At 54.7% G+C, this 21537-nt stretch overlaps 1 protein-coding gene across 2 annotated transcripts in view; it reads right to left on the reverse strand.

The window, feature by feature from the left end:
• Positions 1 to 1052: 1052 nt before the first annotated feature.
• CUNH1orf198 (chromosome unknown C1orf198 homolog) overlaps positions 1053 to 21537 on the reverse strand; it is a 31586-nt gene continuing 11101 nt past the window's right edge. The window contains exons 2-5 of one of the 2 annotated variants that reach the window (XM_013047586.2): positions 18684 to 18734; positions 7215 to 7763; positions 6950 to 7081; positions 1053 to 3889 (exon numbers count right to left, since the gene is read on the reverse strand). In XM_013047586.2, coding sequence (XP_012903040.2) covers positions 6956 to 7081; positions 7215 to 7763; positions 18684 to 18734 — 726 coding nt within the window. In that variant the 3' untranslated portion in view covers positions 1053 to 3889; positions 6950 to 6955. The remainder of the gene's footprint in view (positions 3890 to 6949; positions 7082 to 7214; positions 7764 to 18683; positions 18735 to 21537) is intronic. The other variant, XM_004776007.3, reaches the window with a different exon arrangement.

The following is a 21537-nucleotide window of genomic DNA, read 5'->3' on the forward strand; positions in this document are numbered from 1 at the left end:
ATTTTGCCTCTAGGTCGATGGCTCCTTCTTCCACAGAAACTTTATGCATACAGATACGTGTGTGTGTTTGTAGCACATACTAAGCGGCTGCAAACTGTCAACCCTCTAAGCTCGGGAGCTACTCGCTTCCTCTCATAACATGTCGATACAATAACCCAAATGCTTGTGGTCTTGGAACCTTCATGACAACCACTGCACCCCAGCAAGTCAGCAAGCACCATCGCTTGCTCCCCCAGGACTCTTCGGTGCCCGAGGCAGCAAGGCCCCACAGCACAGGCTGAGAAGTTAGGAGTCGGTCAGCCTGAACCACCATTTTCCTAAGAGGTATTAGTTTTAAAATCCTTTTTTTTTTTTTTTTTTAGAATTTATTTATTTGACAGGCAGAGATCACAAGGAGGCAGAGAGGCAGGCAGAGAGAGGAGGAAGCAGGCTCCCCGCTGAGCAGAGAGCCCGACGCGGGGCTCGATCCCAAGACTCTGGGATCATAACCTGAGCCGAAGGCAGAGGCTTTAACCCATAATACTGAGCCACCCGGCACCCCAAAAGCTTTTTTGATATGGAAAATTGACATCTAAAAATTCCCTTCCATCTGTCATTGGTAACTTATCTCCTGCACTTTAATGGATGGAACAGGACTGACCGACCACACTCAAGCTTGCATTTCTTCCAAGAAAAATCCACTTAAACCAGACTCAAGGTGAAAGCTTTCAGGGAGATTGCATCTGCTCTGAGTCAGTCCCTAGATGCGATAAGCTGGTCTCTGGGAAGACATGCCATGGCTTCCAGGTCACCTGCCGGCTGGAGAGGTGCCCTCCAGGATCATCCCATCCCTCTGCATGGGAGGGGGGGCACCACCTCCCACCACCCTGCAGGGGGCGTTGAATCAGGCCTGCGCACAGCAGTCTCCCCAAAGAGGTCTCACACTTGCTTAACTAGTCCCCGGAAGAGGTTTGACACTCACTTAACTAGTACAAATCCTTCTCCTCTGTGCTGAACAGCATCCTGACAGGGTTCCCAGCTCCAGTAGAGGCCCCAAATAAACACACCTAACATATTTTAAATGGCTTTATTAAAGGCTATTAATATAAAATACAACCAAGTTACAAGTTGTCAGTAAGAATGTTTCAATTGTTTTTGAAAACATGTAACAAAGAAAGGGAGGCGGCTCTGACATCCCCGTGAGTGCGGCTTGCAGCCGTCCCCAGCAGGCAGCACTCCCAAACCCAGAGAGCAGGGTAGAGACCCCCAAGTGAAGGAACTGAAACTAGTTTCTGACTTCCTGGGGGTCAGGAATGGTCACCCAAAGCAAGACACTAAATCTTTGAGCTGAATCCCAGATGCACCGAATGGGGGTGCGGGGTGGGGGGGGGGACACCCAACACCAAATACAGGCTTCAGCTGAAAAGTGTGTATTTTTAACATGATAAATATAAACTCCTGGTTCTAAAAACCCTGCCCTGATACATGTTGGGGGCGGATGGCAAACTTAAGAGCTTCATTTGTCCATAGTACTTGGACACACCGAACACAGATTCCTCGGTGGGCAGGAACCATCTCAGACACCCACTAGCCTGTGTCCTCTAGGCCTTCATGCCTCCTTCTCAGTCCCTGACCTCTGAGAGCAGGGCCAAGCAACACCACTCGAGGATTTCCCAAGCTTTGACTTTACCTTTCATCTCAGGAGGCCGTCTCTCACGAAACTTAAGACTCTGTAGAAACAAGATTAACTGAATAGCTCTGAGCAGAGGCTCCCAGGTGGCACCTGGGGAGGCAGAGATTTTCTACCATCCCCAAACCCCTCAGCTTCCAGGGTCCAACTTGAAAGGAATAATTGGGCTTTATGTAAAAATCAGCAATTAATGAGAACCATCTCCTCAGAGAACAGACAGCTCATCTTGGGCTGATTGTTCCTGGATGTAGTTCAGTTCCCCCTGCTACACCAGCCCCAAGGAATAGCAACGCACACCTGTCCATCTCTCGTTTGAGGAAGCGTTTTCAAGCACGGGTTCTGAGACAGTCCAATGTCCTCCAGGCTGGAAGTGGAGGCAGGTGGCGAGCCAGGCTCCGAGACTCAGCGGCTGACCTGAGGGGCGGGCACACTGCCGTGCTGTGTCAGCTGGAGTTTCCCTTTTCCCTCCCCACCATGCTAGAAACCTTCTTTCCCTGGCATGTTTCACTATCCTTAAATGGTACAAAAGAACCTCTATTTGCCATAACACAGTCACCAAAGCAAGAAGGTCATATCCACAACCCTAAGGGCCCAAATGAAGTTTAAGGACATAATCCAATTGGCAGAAACCAAATCAAAAGTTGGCTGGGCCACAACTTTGGCAGAAACATTCCCGGGGGAGGGGGGCGGGGAGTGGGGTAAGTTGCCATGGGCTTTACCTTGGAGCCAGATAAGATATTCTGGAAATCACTTAAGGAGGTCATACGAAACAGAAACGCATTTTTAAAAAGACACACTTTGATACTGAAACTAGGTGCTCACTGGCCGGACTCTCAGGGGTTAAGGCTTTGGGTGAGGAGAACACAGTGAGAGGCCATGTGTAGATCGCACTCGGGTGCGTCCCGCAGGCTCCTGCAGCTCAGGGCCACGAGTCAGGGCATAGGCTTCCCAGGGTAAGGCCCACGCTCCTCCTCGCCCTGTCCCACCCACCTCCGGGGCATGGGCCACCTTGCTCCCCTGGGTAGCCTGGGAGCTGCCACGACACCTGAGCAGCAGCGGGTCACAAAGTCTCGCTCCAAGAGATGCCATTGCTATGACCACACACGTCTCCAGGGAGCGCTGCGGGGCGCTGCAGAAACTTGACTGTTCACTTCGGATGGTGGTCAGGAATGCGGAGGGAGATCCGTCCAGGGAGTCTGACCAGTCCTCGGGATGAAGACGTCCACTGGCCCGCCAGTCTCATGCTGGAAGGTTCTAACACACCTACTCAGAAGAGTCCATCCTCTAACACCTGCCGTCCACCCTTACCCCTGCAGACGCCCGAGACAGGGGACATCCACAGGCCACGTGAGTAGCAAAGAGCTTCCAGAAAGAAACCAGTACACACCCCAGAAAAGTGGCAGCCCTACAACATCTAAACCTAGATACAAAATAATGAAAAGTTAATACAAAACTTTTAAACATGCAGCTCTTCTTAAACAGCTATGAATGGTTTGAATAGTTATCAGGGCGAACTAAAGAGCATCTCTGCCGTGTGCCAACAGTCTGTTTCCTGGCAACGCCATGAGGGTGGAGATGGCACACGATCCGACAAGCGTGGCTTCAGGTGGCCCTGGATGGCTGGGGACGTTGGGTGGGGACTGGGGGCAGTGGCAGGGTCATCCTTCCGTGGTCACAGCTGGCGTGCTGATGCCACTACTGAGGATATCACCAACAGCCACCCAACCAAAGTTCACCCAATTAATAAAAAGGGGAGAGACTAAAGGAGAAAGAGAGGGAAATCGCTTTCACGATTTTTGTGACACAATGAGAAAGCTTTATCTCTGGGGTGGGGGGAATTGGGTGGAACTGGGAATGGAAGCTTTATGTACAAGATCAATGGAATTCCCTAACAGTCTTTAAAAATTCCAAATGCAAAACTTCTGTTATTAAATCATTGAAAATAGCATATATATCTGGCCTTACCAAAAAGAGAAAAATCTGGAAATCTGGACAAGGCAATATTTACCAGTTTCCAAATGATTAAGAAAAAAGTGTACAGAAACCAGGAAAATACAAAGGGAAATATTGCCCATTTTATCCTCCTCCACCACACCGCTTTGGAAAAACACTCCAGGGGTTCTTGATTTTATCGTTATTATTATTATTTTGGTCTAATACATTTTACCAGTTGTCCAGAAAATCGAATCCTGTCTTCAAGACAACATTACTTGAGGTGACCTGTAGAAGGGACATGAACACCAAAGTAAGACACAAGTTTCTTTTCTTTTTTTTTCTTTTTTTTTTTTAGTTATACATAATCTAAAAACAGCATCTCATTTAAATTGACCCAAATGAAATCGCTCCCTTCCATGTTGGAGCTCCCTGACCTCAATTTGCCTCGGTGCTTGGAACCAGAAAATGAAAGAAACTTCAATAGGAGCCACACTCTGCCAGGATCCAGCGCTTTCCCCCCTCTGTCCCCGGGCAAGTCTGCAAGCAGCTCATAGAGAAAAGGAGAACAATGTATCTTTTCTATTGTGCACGGACAAGCAGGGTGAAAGGCAGTCATCCTGGAATAAGCCAACAAGTGACAAAATCTTCCCGATGCTCTCACACGAGCGCACGCGTCCACCTGGTGGGCGTCAGCCTGTGGGAAGGACGCTCGGACGCCCGCCCTCCACGGAGCTGGCAAAGAGCAAAGATGCTTTGGTGGAGACAATGACACCAACGGACTAAAGCAAGTTCCCTCGCAGCTTGTCTCCGGCCCAGTATGGCTGCGTGTGACACTGATGCAGAGGGAGCCAAGACGGAAAAACCCAAAAGAATTCAGGCAAGTGGTCCTCTCTCTGCTTTCTACTAGTTTCTTCAATGAGGTTGGCATTTCTCTGTGCTTTGCACCCAGAAATCTATTCTCTACAAGGATTTCATGTGCCTTCTCCGACTGTCCACTCCCCCTAAGCACACCTCCCTGCGTCTCTTTACAATTAGGACTCTGGGGTATTTAAATAAAAACTTCCTTCAGAGAAGACCCAGGTGCCAAGAATCAGAGAAAGATCACCAGGGAGGCACAGCAGCCAGCCTGGCAGGTCTGTAAGAAGGAGCAGGTGGGCAGGAAGATTAGAGACCCAGAAGAGAGCAAAGACACCGGGCGGGGGGCCATCACGGGAAGGACAGGGAGGCACCCAGAGCACTGGCTTAAGATGGTGAATACACCGAGGAGGACAGGCTGGAAAGCTGAGGGGCCGCTGATGGGGCCAGACGGAGCTCCTGTCACAGGGCTCCCCTTCTTCAGGAGGTCATCTGCTGGGAGGGGTGGAAGCGTCTGAAGCCTGGAACCCCCTTCCACGAGCTGCCCAGACAATGACCACAGCTCGACAACACAAAACTCAACTGTTAAAACCAGACAAGAGATCCGAACATTTGTTCAAAAAAAGGTATACAAGTGGCCCAAAAACAACAGGAAAAGAGAGTCAACATCACCGCCCACTGGGGACAGGCAAAGAGAAACCATGACAAGGCCTAGAGGTATCATCTCCCGGCCATGAGGATGGCCATGTTCAAAGTAGAGAGAAAACCCGCTCGGCAGGATGTGGAGAAAGGGCCCTGTCACGCGCTGCTGAGGGAAGGAAAATGGCACCGCCCCTGTTGGAAACAACATGGTGGCTCCTCAGAAAGTCAGACACAGAATCACCACATGATCCGGTGGCCTGTCCCCAAGGACGGAAGGCAGGGACTCGAACAGATGTGTGTCCAGCCACACTCACGCCAGCATGGTTCACAGCAGCCGAGGGGTGGAAGCCAGCCATGCACGAGGCTGACCCCAGATGGAGGATAAACAAAGTGTGGTCAGTCCATACAGCGGAGTTATTCAGCCTCAAAAAGGAAGGAAATCCTACCCCATGCCACCACGTGGATGGACCCTGAGAATATTACGCCGAGCAAGATAAGCCAGACCCAGAAAGATGGAAACTGTAGGATTCTACTTAGATGAGATACTAAGAGTGTTAAATTCACAGAAATATCAAGCAGAATGGCGGCTGTGAGGGGGGGGGGATGGGGAGTTGTTTAATGGGTACAGAGTTCTGTGATGGACGGTGACAATGACCGTATGACCCTGTGAACACACCTAATACCCCAGGGCTGTCTACTCAACATGGCACATTTTAGACTCTGTATGTTCAACCTAGTACAATACACATTTTTCTAAATATGTGCTAAAAGGAAAAAAAAGAGCGAGAGAGCACCGAAGAGTCTGGATGGTGCTCACATAGAGAAAACCAGCAAGGCACACAGAGAGGAGTGTGGGGGATGAGGGGCACCCCCCAAGGCTGCCTGCCTGCCTGCCTTGCCAACAGGTAGCTCCCCCAGCCTCCAAAATCGAGACTCAAACCTGAAGATCCTTCTTTTCCTCCCCCCGGCCATCCTCGCTTGTGAGCAGGTGGCCCTTCCCATCCCTCCTCCCCTCCCCACCGCGGGACTCCGCAAGCACGCCCACCCACCCAGAACACATCTGCGGGACAGCAGCGTGAATGCTCCGCACAGGGCTCCGCACAGGGCTGTCCTGTCTCAGATGGACGGGACACAGACCTCGTGTATGTTCTCACCAGGTGCAAGAACAACCCACGACTGTCCCCCAGAAATGGTTCTCAGACATGCCCGCATCCAAACTACTGCTTTGCTCCTCCTAATGCCTCAAAACCAAGGCCTCCCTCTGTAATATGATGACTTTGGGTTGGTTTTATTTATTTTTTTTTGTTTTTGTGCAATCCTCTAACACTGGCTCTATTTCAATTCATAACCAAACATTGCGTTTTCTCTTCGATCTCTCAAGCAGGGCAGACCAGCGGGTACAGAGAACGGTCAGGGCTCCCATGAGAAAAGGGAAATCACTCAGAAGCCACTCACCCTGTTTTCCCGCACCGTCCTTTTCTCCAGGACACATTCCTCCTCACCCAGCAAACCTCTCAGATCTTTCTTTTCCCTCCCCTCAAAAAGTACTCCTTTCTTAGGATTCCGCCCTGGACGCGTAACACTATCCTGTCTGGAAATAAGCAGCTACTATCACTCCCTGAAGCCAGAGTCTCTTGAGATGGAGCACGGTCGCTCTTGGTGGAGGCTCGGCGGTCTCATCTGCTTGCTCCATGTCCCCTTTGGGGCATCTGCCGGTCCCTTCCTCCCCAACACCTCAGCCCAACTTTATGGACCCGTCAGCGGAGTGGGCATCCAAACCCCTCCCACACTGACTGCCGTCTCCCTGCGAGCTCCTGTGCTCACGGCCCACTGCCAGCCCTCCCTTACCTGCCCTCACACACCGGGGGAAGGGCAACAGGTATCTGCGACATCTACATGTAACAGGCACCAGAACAGACCCGTGAGATGTGTTTCCTTGTTCGTAAGCCAGTCACTGAGGTGAGTAACAGCCCAGCTCTCCTGATCCCCGAAGTCCCCACATGGAACAGGCAGGAGAAAGAAAGGGAAGAAGAAGAAGAAAGTGAGCCCATCTGTGGTCCACCCATCTTGTGGGAGGTCTCCCTGGGTCACTCCTGGAGGAGGGGCCGCCCACCTGAGTCGTCATGGGTTCCGAAAACAGCCCATCCTCCACGTCCTCCACGACATCCTGCTGGTCCTCAGGAGAGGGCAGCTTCCCTACAGGCTCGGACGGGATGGCTTCCTTCCCCGTGCTGGCGCAGGCCTGGACAGGCTGGGGTCTCTCATGCTCGACGCTGACACATGGAAAGACGCGCTGCTCCTGGCGGACGTTGCTGGGCCTCTCCCCCTTGGCCTCCCTGTCCTTCAGAGCGGGATCCTGCCGGTAACAGGCAGGCAGGACCTTTTCACCTTTCTCCATGGACTTGATCTGGCTGGGCGTCAGTGACTGGAACTCAGCCTCGGGCCCCTCTCCCCGGGACCGCTCCGCGTTGATCTTCCAGAAGGAAGCTTCCTCCTCCTTCCGGGCAGGACCCAGGGCGTCCAGGCTGGAGGACTTGCCACCCTGGGAGGACCGGAGGGCCTGCGAGCCCTGGGACGCTTTTGACAGCTGTCTTGGCTCGCTGGCCGTGCCGCTGGCCGGCTCTTGGATGGATAAGGAACAGACGCTGAACTCCATCTGACTCTACAGCGGGGACACAGAGGGGAAAACCGCACAAACCTTAAAATCCACGGCAATGGGTGCGTGGCTCCCACATCCGCCCACCCGACCACGGTGACACGGCTTGTCATCCGCCAGCTGCATCCTTCTGTCCTGAGGGCTGATCTTCAGGACGGCAGTCCGCACACCCACCCCAGCAGAAGCGTGGACACCACGGCCCCGCCACACTCCAGGCCACCGACGACGCAGACTGACTCACTGAGGACCCTGGCCTCTGCCTGGTGAACAGAGCACCTGATCATCTCCTTGAGAGTGCTTCCAGCACCTTCCAGAGGATGGGCTGTCTGGGGGTGACCGCCCTCCCTGGAAGGTGAGGAAGAAGGTGCACGGCTCAGCGCACCCCGGCCCCACAGTGGGGGTCGGCACCCAGCCCCGGCGCCCGTGGCTCCCCACGTAGGGTGGCGGGCGGCGGACACGGCTGAAAGAAACCAACAGAGCCCAAGCCTGCTTTCCTGGAGGAAACAGCGCGGGGACCCACCCCACCCGCCCCTGGCAGACATGCCGGCTGCCACAGACCACACGTCTGGAAGCCCTAACGCCCAAAGTGAGATGGAGGAGGAGGTGGGGCCTCTGGGAGGGGATCGGGCCACGACCATGAGGGCACCACAATGGGGTTAGTGTCCTTGTGAGAGGACCAAGAGCAATGGTCTCCTTCCCACCATCCAAGCACACAGTGGGCAGGAGGCTGTCTGCCAGCTGGGAACCCGACCTTCCAGCCTGCACGACTGAGGCAAAGCAATGTGTGCTGTTTAACATACACCCCTAGCCCACATCTGTGCTGTCACAGCAGCACTGGACGAGCGAGAACGTGGGTCACACGGGGCTCTTGGGAGAGACGCCCCCACTCAGCACTGCTCTGCAGCTACGACCTTGACCCTGGGCCTGAAGCCCGAGGCCGTCACCCGCTGGAGACTGCGCAGGGCACACACCATGCCCGAGTGTCCCAGAAATGCTTTGCTCCATCCAAGGCTGCTCAGCACTGACCTCCAGCAAAGCCGGCACGATGCCGTGGAAAACCCACCGGGAGGGAGAGGGACGGCTCAGCCACACGCTCAGCCACACAGGCCGGGGCGCGCATTCTCCCAGGCTCTGCACAGCAAGCAATGAGCTTCTACGTTTCTACAAACCACCTTGAACCTTCCTCTCCCTACTTCTCCCTGAGACCCCCTTCTTCTTCTTTTTTATTTTTCTAAGATGCTATCTGACAGAGAGAGTGTGTGTGGAAGCCCTTGCACACAAGCAGAGGGAGGGGCAAAGGGAGAAGCAGGCTGCTCCCTGCTGAGCAATGAGCCCCATGTGGGACTTGATCCCAGGATCCTGAGATCAGGACCTGAGCCTAAGGCAGTTGCCTAACCAACTGAGGCACCCAGGAACCCCTTCTTCTTCTTTTTTAAATAAAAGTAGTGAAACTACAATACAGAGAGCTTGGGAATTAGAAAAGAAGTCGTTCATAAGCTTCCCTTCTTCTGTAACCCCTACCTTTCGTGTTTTTGTTGCTTTTTCGTTTCAGGAGGCTGGGATTCTGTTATGCCTGTAATCTGGGGCACTGTGGGCGCACCTCAGTGGCATAGTCGGTTGAGCATTTGACCCTTGATTTTGGTTCAGGTCATGATCTCGGGGTCACGCCGTTCTAATTAAGGCGCGACCATCTCCATGCATATAGCTCTTCCTGTGCAGAACTCATTTCTTCAGATACCTTTCCAGATGTGAAATATCAAAATCCAGAAGGTTTAAGACCTTTCCTTTTTATGGTTCGAGAGGCACACCAGCTGATCTGTTTTCCAGACCTGCCCCAATTTCTACCACCGCCAGCGATATAGCAAGACTGTATTTTCATTTACTGTCTCATTTAAACACTGTGCTAACTTAATACACAAAACCTGGTTCTTTACAATTGTAAGGCGTAATCCTTCCCTGGGTTTTTACACAGAGCGTTCGCCCCGACTCTCACCGATGGGCACAGACGTGTTTGTCAGAGAACGATGAAACCGTTGCTTTTCCAGAGAAGGATGATGTGCGGGGCACAGGCGGCTCGCTGCAGTAAAGAGAACCCCAGGGAGAAGCCATCACAGCCCCAGCTCCGCCGATCACAGCCCCCCTGAGTGCAGCTCACGCATCGGGCACTTTCCTTAAGCTGCTGGGCTGGGTTTTTTAAAAGATGTTCCCTCTTACAAGTGAGCAAATGGAGATCCGGAGCAATGTGAGCAGACGGTCCTGGGTCACTAGCCCGTGAGATGCAGCTGGATTTCCACCTGGATCCAGCAATCCCAGGCCTGAAGCTGCGCCGGGCATCGGGCCACGCATAACAGCCACTGGCCACCAGGGACGACATCCACATAAACGTCAGGACGTCCTGTACAGGACCGGATTTGGGTAAGTACGCTAATGATCTAATTTGATTTTGAAAGGACTGTTTCTGAATGAGCCACTCAGTACTCTGTATATTTCCAAATGCCACAACAGAATACAGGGAGACTGTGGGCAAAGAGATGATGCTTTCTTTAAATAAGCAAGTTGCTAAAGATACCTCGGAAGTGGAGACCAAGGCTTAGAGCAGAGATGACTTTGATCTGGAAATTGCAATGTAAGGAAGGCGCTTAAAACTGAGCATTTCATCACGCCCCAGGCTTTTTTTAGGATCAGCAATTTCTCCAGTGGGATCTCTGCTCAGAAGCCTCTGGAAGGCTGGGCTGAGCCCTTGTGTACGTGGAGGGCAGCCATGGACCGAGCCAGGGACGCTGCAGAGAGGAGGGGTCCCATTGGTCCCCAGACCGCTTCGGGCCACCATTGGTAGGGTCCCTTGGCAGCACTGGCAGGACGCGACAGCCTTGAACACAACGAAACGATGGAGGCTGTGCCATGTTCCTCAGGCAGTTGGAGGCCATGTGGCCCTCCTCAGGGGACAGTGTCGTCTGATCAGAAGACACGGCTATCCTGACAGTAGTGGCTGCTTGGTTTCAGGGCTTTGGGGTGAAATGGGGAAAATAACTTAGAGAGAAAAAAATTTCTAGCATCAGGGTGCCTGGGTGGCTCAGTGGGTTAAAGCCTCTGCCTTCGGCTCAGGTCATGATCTCAGGGTCCTGGGATCGAGCCCCGCATCAGGCTCCCTGCTCTGCAGGGAGCGTGCTTCCTCCTCTCTGCCTGCCTCTCTGCCTATTTGTGATCTCTGTCAAATAAATAAATTAAATATTAAAAAAAAAAAAGTTCTAGCATCTTTGATTCAAAGCCTTTTTTCCTGGGTATACATCGTTTTTAATTTTGCGAAGAAAACAGGACTACACTCTCCTAAGAAACAGTCCTGCCTGATCAGCGGCGCTGGAGCCGGGTCTTTACCAGGAAGGCGGAAAGGGTTCCCTGTTTGTATTTCAAACACACACCTGCTGGGAAAGGACAGGGCAGGAAAGAGGAAAGGAGCAAAGGACCTTCCCCGTATCTAGATCTCATCTCACTTGGCTCCAAAACTCCAGGAACTCTATAGAGAACCCGGAGCAGGAACAGGGTCTGGGGGAGAACAAGGCCGCTCCTCCCAGGCCTGCGCCCTGCTCCGGATTGCTCCTCCTGCCCCGGGGGGTTCACTGCTGACCCATCTCCAAGCCAGAGGGAAAAGCGCTTCCAGACTCATCTTCAAAGACATGCTGTTGGGCAGGTCATAGGCAAGGGGCACCTTCCACTTCAGGCCGTTTCAAAGGTGTCGCTGCTTTTCCCTTCTGCGACTCACCCCTCCCGGGCTCCTCCCTGCTGGCCACTCCCCTGCTCCCCCAGACCAGGGCTCCAGGGCTGCTCTGGCCTGCCACGCTTCCCCCAGCTGCCAGACAACCAAACGGCAAAACCACCCACCAGCTCCCTAACCCTGAATCTGGGCTTTCTTCTTTTTCAGTAAAGAAAGGGAAATAACCATCCTTGCCTTGCCAGACGGCCAGGAAGATTAACAAGCACCTTAGACATCTTAGACAAGCACCTGGGGGTACAGTAAGTGCTCAGTAAACACAAGCTACTTTGCTCTTCTCCTCAGTCCCCATGTGGGGCGTCAACAACATTCCCAGTAGGTCCCTTCCAGGCTCTGGCTCCTCCCATGCCCTCCTGTGCTCACCAGGGGCAGGGGTGTGGTGCCTGCTGTCCAGCGCTGCAGGGAGTCTATGCTGGAACAGCAGAGCCAGGGGATGGCCCCCTTTTGAGCGCCCAGTGTCAGGCCCTGGAGTCAGGGCTGCAAACTTCCCTGAAAGTATCACGGCCGAGCCATTGCCCTGTCCTGTGGCCTCTCCCAGAGCCTGCGGTTCTGGGACAGTAGGGACTCTGTCCCCCTCGCCTTCCATCATGTCCTTGAAGGTCACACCATACCACTGGTCCTGAGAGACGGTGTCAGGGGTGCCCTTCTGTCTCTGGAATAGATCAGTGAGAGGGATGGGGACAGCCCGGCCTTGTGAAACCCACAGGTCTAACGGAGGGGTTGGGGGGGCCGCACTTCTGGTCCCTGTGATGAGCTCCGCAGAGCAGAGAGACAACCAAGTTCCAGATCCCATTTTCTTATTTCTGGAAAAAAGGCTGAAGCGCTCTTGGGAAGGGAGGTGGTGCCAGGTCCAGCCCCTCCGCACTGAGCGACCCCGAGCCGGGGCCCCGCGGAAGGACGCTGTGTGTGAGAAGCATCGAGGGGGCCAACGACTCCAGCGCAGCCGCCCCGGATAGGGACAGGAAGTTGGGCTGGGGGGATCCGACACTGCGGGCTCCCGTGATGCCTGAGATGGGACATGGTGGGGAGGCATGGCGACAGCCCATCCCCTACACCCCCGGCCCTCGCTGAAGCCCCAGGGAGGACGCGCGGGAGGATTTCGTCCCACCAAGCCGGGACTGGACGTCAGTCACCCCATGTGGGGACCTGGGTCTCAGCTGGCCACGTCCGTTCTAAAAACAGCAAGACCACAACTGAGCCCAGCATCTATTTTTATACCCCACTCACTGGAGAGGAATGTGTAATATTTCAGTAAAGGGGGAACACACGCAGCCAAAACTAACTGTTTGGCTTGGCAGCCTCCGGCAGATCTAAATTGTTGAGACAAAGCCTGCAGAATCGTCAGGAAATATAATAGTTTACTGGAGCACATCAGAATAAACCCACGAACCATGTAGCATCTAATCTCCCCACCTCCTCCTCCAAAGAAGGAAAAGAAGGGGAAGATACACAAAACTGGTAGAATCACGAAACCAGCAGAAGTGACAGCCTGACAGGAAAGGCGCATAATGCGGCCACCCGGACACTGGGAATGTCAGACCCTCCGGGCGAGCAGGGGCGGCTGGGCCCAGTGGACTCCCCGCCCCAAATCCCAAAGCACAGGCTTGGACTGGGGGCTGAAGAACATTCCCCTCTACTTTTCCCAGGGAGCTAGGAGACCTCCAGACGCATGGACAACTCCCGCTCCGGTCCACGGGGCCCCTATGTCGGGCAGAGTGAGCCTGGGGAAAACCCCACGGAGGCCCAGCAGGTGGTGGGTGCACAGAGGCCCCAGGGGCCGAGGTTGTAAGGTTCAGGGACAGCGTGGCCTCTCCCCTCCAGGGCCTTGTCCTCTCACAAGGACAACAGTAACGCCGCGTTGTCACCAAAGAGGCAGCGTGCGAGCTATAACACACGTTATGCACGCGGGCTTGGATGCCTAGTCCACACTCCTCACTTTGTGCCTTGATCTCCTTGTCTGTAGAGGGGGGTTGTGGGGAGGCTCACACGGGGGGAAGGCACCAAAAATGCTCACCACAGATGAGAGTAGGTGAGCCGCTCACCACTACTATGGTGGGGAAGTGCGTAAGCACCTGAGTGCCGCGGGTCTGGGGGACAGGTTGGACCTTCAAATAGTTGCAATGGGGGCTGAGCAAAGGCACTGAGGCAGGGGAGCACAGTGCCTGAGGGACGGGGCTGAGGGGTATAGGACATAGCAGGGGCCAGAGGCACAGGGCTGGGGCCGCTGGGCTGAGGGAAGGGACACATCACTCCAGACACGGAGACCCAGGATAAAGGTCAGAGCGCCACAAGGATCAGCTCTGGGTCTCAGGAAGGAGAGCTAGGGACAGTACAGGGGTGGAGGCAAGGAGGAGGGAGAGCTGACTGCTGGGCAGAAATGGGGGGGGGTGTCTTGGTGAGGAAGGCCTGGAGACAGCAAGCAGCCCAGGAGTTGGGCTGTGATGGGGGCCCAGGGCAGCTCTGTGCAACCGTGAGTCTCCAACACTTGCTGGCAGCCAGGAGGGACAGCCAAGCTGTAGCTTGGAAGCCAGGGCCTCCCCGACGGCGGAATGCCCTTCCGTCCCGCCCAGGCAGGAGCCTCCGGCAAGCCAGGCAGACCCGAGCTCCACTCTCTCTCCATTGATACAAGCTACCTGCTGTTACTCTCTTCCTTGGCCCCTGCCAGAATCCAACCCACAGCAGGAACGGCGACACTGACCCCCAGGCCTGGAGCAATGCCACGTGTGTGCCAATGCCGGACCCAGGGCACAGCGCACAGGAGCTGTGACACCGTTCTCTGATCTTTCAAACATTCAGCACAAAGGCCCCTAATTGGTGACTCTTCTTCCCAAGGAAGAAGCTGGAAGGGGCTAGAAGGACTCCCTGCTCTGGGAATGGTCTGTATCAGCCCCCAGAGACCTTCTGATATGAAAGGAATCAAGGAGCGGATCCCCACCAGCCAGCTTCCATCCCTAAAAAGGCAGTGTGCACTGGGAGGGGGACCAAGATGGACAAGAAGAAGCCAGGAAACCAGACAGCCCGGGCGGGGGCAGGGAAAGGGGAGGCACAGTTGCGGGTGGGGAGGTGTCCCTAGAGCCCAGTGACCCAGCGAGCGCCAGGGCCTGACCTGCTTCTGCAGACATCTCTACATTCCCCAGCGCAGACCCCCCGGGGAATGTCAAGAATCCTCTCTGCTCCACGCCTCCTCCTCTGGAGCATTCCAAGCACTGAGTTTTTTCCTCTCAAAACATCAGCAGCATGAGAGAGGAATCCAGCGTGGGGCCCCACGGCACCCCCCCACCAGCTCACCCGCCAAGCTGATACATGACCCCCACTCCCACCCAGCTAAGCCTCCCTTCCAGGATGGAAGATGGCAGAGAAACAGCGGCACCAGGCAGGTGACCCAGGTGGGGAGGATGGGATGGAAGACGAAGCAGGGTTTGGAGATGGGGGAGAACAGCTGTTACAGAGCCCTCGGGGGCCCTCAGGTTCCCAGCACGGGGCCGGCTCAGGCTCTGCCGGCGGGAGCACCGCTGGCTGGCCTAAAGGAAGGATCCCAGAGACGTACAATAATCGGCCAATGACCCCCAAATCCCTGGCATTCTAGGTTCTGGCAACAATCAGGCATTCCCTGGCCTCAGCTGATCTATCGGGGGCTCAGGAGTCAGAGCAGAGGGAGAGCTGGGCACGCAGCTGGCCCTCACTGAATGTCTGCTGAGCTTGTATCTCCCAACACGTGTGTACATACGTGTCATGGGAACGGGGAAAACGACAGAAGGAATGTATGCGAAAGCTTTTCTCCTGCGTGAGTTCTGCCACCGAAGGAGGCCAAGCACTCACTGGACAGTGTGTCGAGGGCAGAAGTGTCTACTCACCTCTGAATCTTAAGCAGAACATCTGACAGAGGCTGGATTATAATAAATGTCCACTGAATTTCTGAAAAATCGATGAATGAGGTCACAGAGACTGGCTGGAGCACGGAGGCCGCCAGGGGCTGGGGGAGGCGAGCTATCTGAACGGGAAAGAGCTTCAGTTTTGCGAGAGAAAGAGTTCTGTGGCTAGAGGGTGGGGACAGCTGTCTGACCGTGCGAGTTCACTGAATGCCACAGAACTGTCCACCAAAAACTGCTAAAGTGGTCAATTTCATGTGTAATTTACAACTGAAAACTAAAAAAGGAAAAAAACAGATGAGGGAGCAACAGTCGAGTGAAAGTGTCACGGCCGCCGGGGGAGAAAACCCTAGCAGGAAAATGCCTACATGTCAACTACACTCAAATTCAATAATTGTTTAAATAAATAAACTGCTACAAATTCTCTGCAATTCACTATGAAGAGGAGTAATCTATTTCCCCCGACCTTGAACCCAAGCTGGACCATGCCTCGATACAGCCAGGAGAAGCAAGCAGAAGTGACACAGGGCCACCTCCCAGCCCCAGTCTCAAGCAGGCCTGTAGCCTTCTGCCCTCGCCCCCAGGGGACTCTTCCACCATCACATGAAGAAGCCCAGGCTGGCTCTTGGGCCACACGGGGCCCCATCAACACCCAGCACCAACGGCACACGGAAGAGAGCTTATCTCCTGGAGCGGCCACTCCCACGGGACAGCTGTCCAATGCCCGGAGAGCCATCCCAGCCACAGCCAATGGAAGAGCCGCTGAGACCTGCTAACACCGCCGAGCCCCAGAATCGTAAAGCTGTGGGGTGGTTTGTTGTACATCAACAGATAACAGACGGAGAGAAGAAGGTGTCACATGGGGGCAGGGGGAGCAAGTGTCCGCATCTGAGCCCCGAGTCCTGCACCTGGAGATCTAGGCCACCCTGTCGTGCCTGAAGCCACCTCCTGTTTGCAGCTCTCCAAAGAGGTTCCCGCCAGTCTGGAGGTCTTACGGCTGGGGAGGTGAGGGGTGGGTCCTTCTAGAACACGACCTTGTCTTGTGAAGACTGAGTAGGGCAGGCCTCTCCGCTCTCTGCAATGCTATTTTGCCTCTACTAGGTTATAGCACTCAGCTGCATAAGTGTGACCTCAAGAGATCCAACTAAAAGGTGAGGCCCCCAGTTGGAGACGTAAGCTGGTTCTCTGCTAAGCTGGCAGAACCTATTAACTTCTGGAGGCTCCTCAGTTGACCAGGTTCCTAAGGGACGTGGCTCACGACTGCGGACTCTGAACACGAGCACACGTGTGATCCCTGACCCTGTCGGCTGTCCTCGTTCTCGGGACACCTGCGCGCCAGGCTGGCCCCAGGCAGCTGAGCCCCGTCGCAGCACCCAGCCCAGCCACTGCCCATCCTTGTCCCAGAATGTCATCTGCAGCAAGTTAATAATAGATGGCGTGTCCCATCTCGCAAACAGCGGATTCAGGAACATTTCACAAGGTAAATTCTTAATAGAGCAGATATTCTCATGGGGCACAAGATGGATTTAGGGCTTAGGACGTTCTAACTCTTTTGACCTCTCTGCCTTTTCATCACTGTGACGCCGCCAAACGGAGGACCCGGTCCAGGAAAATCTGTGCCGCTTTCTGGGACGCTGCGTCCCAGGCTGTTTGGTCCCAGCCTGCAGGGGGGCCATCTGCCTCTTACCACCAGAGATCACCCGCAGGGTTAGTGCTCCTCGGTTAACCCTGGGGAGCCCATCGAAGGAGACGGAGGTTCCTGCTGACTGTTGGCATGCGGACGTCCTCTCTACCCACCCACAGCTTCCCTTCCAGGGTGCCCGGGCGGGGTGGGGGGGGTTCCTGTTGGTTGCAGGGGCTCCTGTGTCTCCAGCCTGCTCCTTGATATCCTTCAAGCAGCACCCAGATCCCTCGGGAGACCCCAGCTCCCAGGCACACTACCTTGCTCACCCTGCCCCCTGCACAGACCTAGATAAAAAATGCCACAACGCATGTGTTTGCACTGTTGCTGTACGGTGTTCAGGACCCCACGGGACAGCACGCTGGGGGCCGAGGGACTCTGTGCCCACCAGATGAACATGGGCCCTGCGTAAATGCCACGAATGCTCAAAGCCAGCTCCCAGCTCTCCCATAAGGACCGCATCACACCCTCCCCCATCCCCATCAGGGGTCACCCTTGGCCCCATCAGCAGTCACCCACCAAGTGCTGCCCTCAGCCATCTGAACCTTGTCAAACATTTCGAGACACAGGCCCCCACATGAGGGCCTGCTGGGTGTCTCGCAGAACCCCCTCCCCCAATGCTCTGCCCTCACTCAGACCCACCGACTCCGCAGGCCCCCTGGATGCCCACTTCTGCTGGGACAAGCGATGCAGGCTCAGCGGAAAACCAAGCACAAGGCTCGGAGCTTCAAAGCCCTGATCTGACCTCAAGTCGAAGCCCTCTTCCAGGCACACTGCTGTGTTTGTCACCCCTATTCCGGGAAGAGCCCCCTGACACCCAGCACTAAATGTTCGAGAATCATGGCATTTTCCCCTCTTTTTCTTGGGTGACAGACACCTGCCTCTGCGTCCCTTTGCATCTTTGCAACTAGGGAGGCTAGGGGAAATGAATTAAAATCAGTGAAGCTGATACCATTACGCATCTCTGGCAAGAATACCGATCAATAATGACGATGATGACAATAACGATGGTAAAAAAGTGACCAGAAGTGAGAGGTCCTGGCGGGGCCGTGTTTGCTAACACCTGCCTGTGAGTGTGAACCCAGGACCCCTTCAAGTCTGCAGGGTGCCCAGAATGTCTCTCTATCCCCCCGCCCCCACCCCAGACTCTGGTGCCTTAGCACGGAACCCCTCCAGGCCACCTCCACAGACCCACTGTGTGGTCCTTTCCTCCCATCCTCCTGGCCCTTCTGAGCTCATTGTAATCAAAGCAGATGTTTCCCCCACCCCAAAAGCTTCCCACCAAGCTCTGCCTTACTGCTGGTGGGGGCAGAGGTAGGAGCAGAGGAAGCCCCCGACGGAGCTGACCCTGCTTTCCCAGGACAGCTGGGGCCCCAGTCAAGGGCACCGCAAGACCCCGGCTGGTGGTACCGACGGCCACTTGAATCCCATCACGACCCCCGCACCGGTCTTCCGGCCATCACAACTCTCTCCTCTCCCGTGCTTCTCCAACGGCAGCCGGCAGCAGAGCCTCTGCCTTCTGAGGCCACCAAGCGCTGCAAGAAAAGGAGAGAACCACACAACTCTTTCTTAAAAGGACAAACAAATCTAAATTTAATCCAACTTACCCTCGTTTCCCAGGAGAAGGGGGCAGAGTGCTCATCTTGCCAAGTTATGTCCTGAAATAAAAATTCAAGAATCAATGTGAAACCCAAACCCAAACATACCCCAGGCAAACATCCACCCAAGGCCACGGGGGAACCGAACTTGGGATGCATCTCAGCTCCTGGCTCGGGGCAAGAATGACGATTCTCTGCTCCGCGGCAAGTGTGCTGTCCTCCTCCGTCTGGCTCCCTTCTCACCTTTCCAGCGGAGGCGCCCTGGCCAAAAGACGCCCAGTCACCGTGTGGGAGGCCCCGCGGGGACTCGATGGTGGGGATGTGAGCCGGAAGGGAAAGGAAAGGGGCTTTACGGGCCTGGGCCTTGGCTCTACCAGCGACAGCACATGAGGCCATGCTGGGAAGAAGATGCAGTCTTCAGAGCCTCAGTTTCCCTAATTTGGAAGAGGAGAATCATGCTTCCCTTGCAGGGTTGTGGAGACGATTCAATGAAGAAACAAACAAACAGAATGTCAGGCAATAATCCTCCAACCAATGCCAAGGCAGCTGAGCCCCCCGCCCCCGCCGGAGATCTGAAAGGCGCGACCAGCAAAGTCCATGAAAAACATGTGCATTTCATGCCAGTGGCCGCTCGGAGTCGGAGCTCTGACGCCGCTCACACCCTCTCCAAGAGAACACGATGGCAAGAGCCCTTCAGAAGGGTAACCCAGAATCCGACCACGGCCCCACTGTGCTCTGCTCACTGGCCTGAACAATGATGGGAAAAGTCGGCTTTTCTCGGCTACCTGCTCCAAGCCCAGCCATCATCCTGTGCCGGGAAACGTCTCTCATCTGTGCTTCGCTTCTCCTGGGGATATTTTCTGAACCCAAAGTTGGGACATACTGGGCGATATGGACTCAACATGGGACAAGGTATTTTCAAGTGAGACGGCCCTTCCACAGAGCCCCCTGGGGAAGCGAGGGCCTCCCCTCAGAGGCAGGAGATCAGGCTGTGCCCTCCGCTGTAAGGCACACAGGGTCTGCAGAAAGCCCACTCTTGGAGCCCCTGCCTTTTCCTTTGAACTTGCCTGCCTCGACCCCTCAGCCCCCAGCTGCCAGGAAACACTACAAACGCGAGGGAATGTGGGCCACGGCCCTCCCATTCGGAATTCCAGCTCAACCCGAGTTACTTCTCCGTTTACAAAACCTATCCCTCCAAAAATGTAAGTGGGCTGCCCGGAGGAATGTGAGTGAAGGAGCCCTTGAGACGAGAGGGAGGCCGTTGGCCCAGCCTCAGCTGTAAGGGCTCCTGGGTCCAGTTCAGACCTCAGGTGTGCGCGGGGCACAGCAGCAGAGCAGCGGGCGAAACGACTTCCACGTCTCTCCAACTCTACGAGCTCGGGGCCCTCTAAGCTCCTCTCAGAATCATCAAACAAGAAGGACTTTGTTTCCACATGGGGAAAGTGAAGGAGCCTAACGGCATCTGTGCATCATTTATTCTAGATTTGAGTTTGAGGAGGAAAGTAAAGGAAACCAACTGGCAAGTGGGCTCTTTTAAAAAAGATTTTTATTAATTTATTGGAGAGAGAGCACACAGAGGCACACAAGCAGGGGAAGGGGCAAAGGGAGAGGGAGACGCAGAGCAGGGAGCCCTGCTTGGGGCTCGATCCCAGGACCCAGAGATCATGATCTGAGCCGAAGACAGACACTTAATGACTGAGCCACCCAGGCGCCCCTGTGCTCCTTCTATCCAGACACGGAACAGCCCAGTGGCCACCTCTGTGGACAGAGGAGGAGCTAGAGATTAAATGGGCAGGTAGAGGCAGGGGAGGGGGGTGGAGGCAGAGGAGGAGGGGGCAGACCCAGGGACCACGGCACACTGGAGCTGGGTCCCCTTATCATACGGTATAATCCGTCCTTCTATATTAGTTATACAGCTGCAATTGGCAAAACTTAAAACAAGGCTTTCGGTTTGCAAGGAAAATGAGTGCAAGACCAGAGGACCTGAGATGGAGCCCGGAGCTCAGCAAGCACATTGTCACCATGGGGCAGCCCGCAGTGGCTAACATTCTGTGGGGGCACAGACAGAGAGAGGGTCACACCGGGATTTCTCCCCAACTTGGTGTCAATAGTCTTTTGTTTGCTCCAGCAAGAAACTCAGTCAAGGGGCAAATTCCTTAGATTTCTGCAATTCTGAGCTCATAAAAAATAATAAAACACTTAACAAAAATAAACATGCCAAGCAAAAATGTTATTGGAGCGCTGATGTCATCCGTGGCTGCATGCTCCAGCACTGGGAACAGACTCTCCAGGCAGAAGGCGGCAAAATGGGACCAGACCTGCAAAGTGGCACCGCGTGCACACTACGACGTTCTCTTTCTCCTTCTGCCACGATGATCAGCACACAACCAAAACGTGGCCAGGCACACACTGGTGGATGCCCACATCTGCCTTCTGCAGGGTGGCCAGGAAGGGTCCACCACCTGCCGTTGCTGCCCAAGGCCTGAAACTGTCAAGACACCAAAACATCTGCTACTGGGACCCCAGGATGTCAAGGAGCAGGCTCGGATTCGGCCAACAGTCCTCCCATTCAAATTCCTCTCCCTAAGGGACGTCTCTCCCAGAAACCATGCTGCACCTCTCTGGAAATTCTTTCTTCTCTGGAACACGCACAGGAAGAAGCCCAGAAGTCACCAGACTCCAAAACAGCAGGACAAAGAACAGAGTCCCAGAACACACAACCCCTGGAAATCATCAGAGGCCAACACAGCCCAGGGGAGGCTCTGCTGTTCCCAGGTTCCAAGGACTCCGGGATGGACAGACATCACGTCGTCTTTGCCCCAACACCCCAGACACCCTGAGTCCCTCTTACTGGAAAATGTTC

Source organism: Mustela putorius, unplaced genomic scaffold (genome assembly GCF_011764305.1).
Source record: "Mustela putorius furo isolate JIRA1106 unplaced genomic scaffold, ASM1176430v1.1 tig00001075_pilon_pilon_pilon, whole genome shotgun sequence".
NCBI classification, from domain to species: Eukaryota; Metazoa; Chordata; class Mammalia; order Carnivora; family Mustelidae; genus Mustela; species Mustela putorius.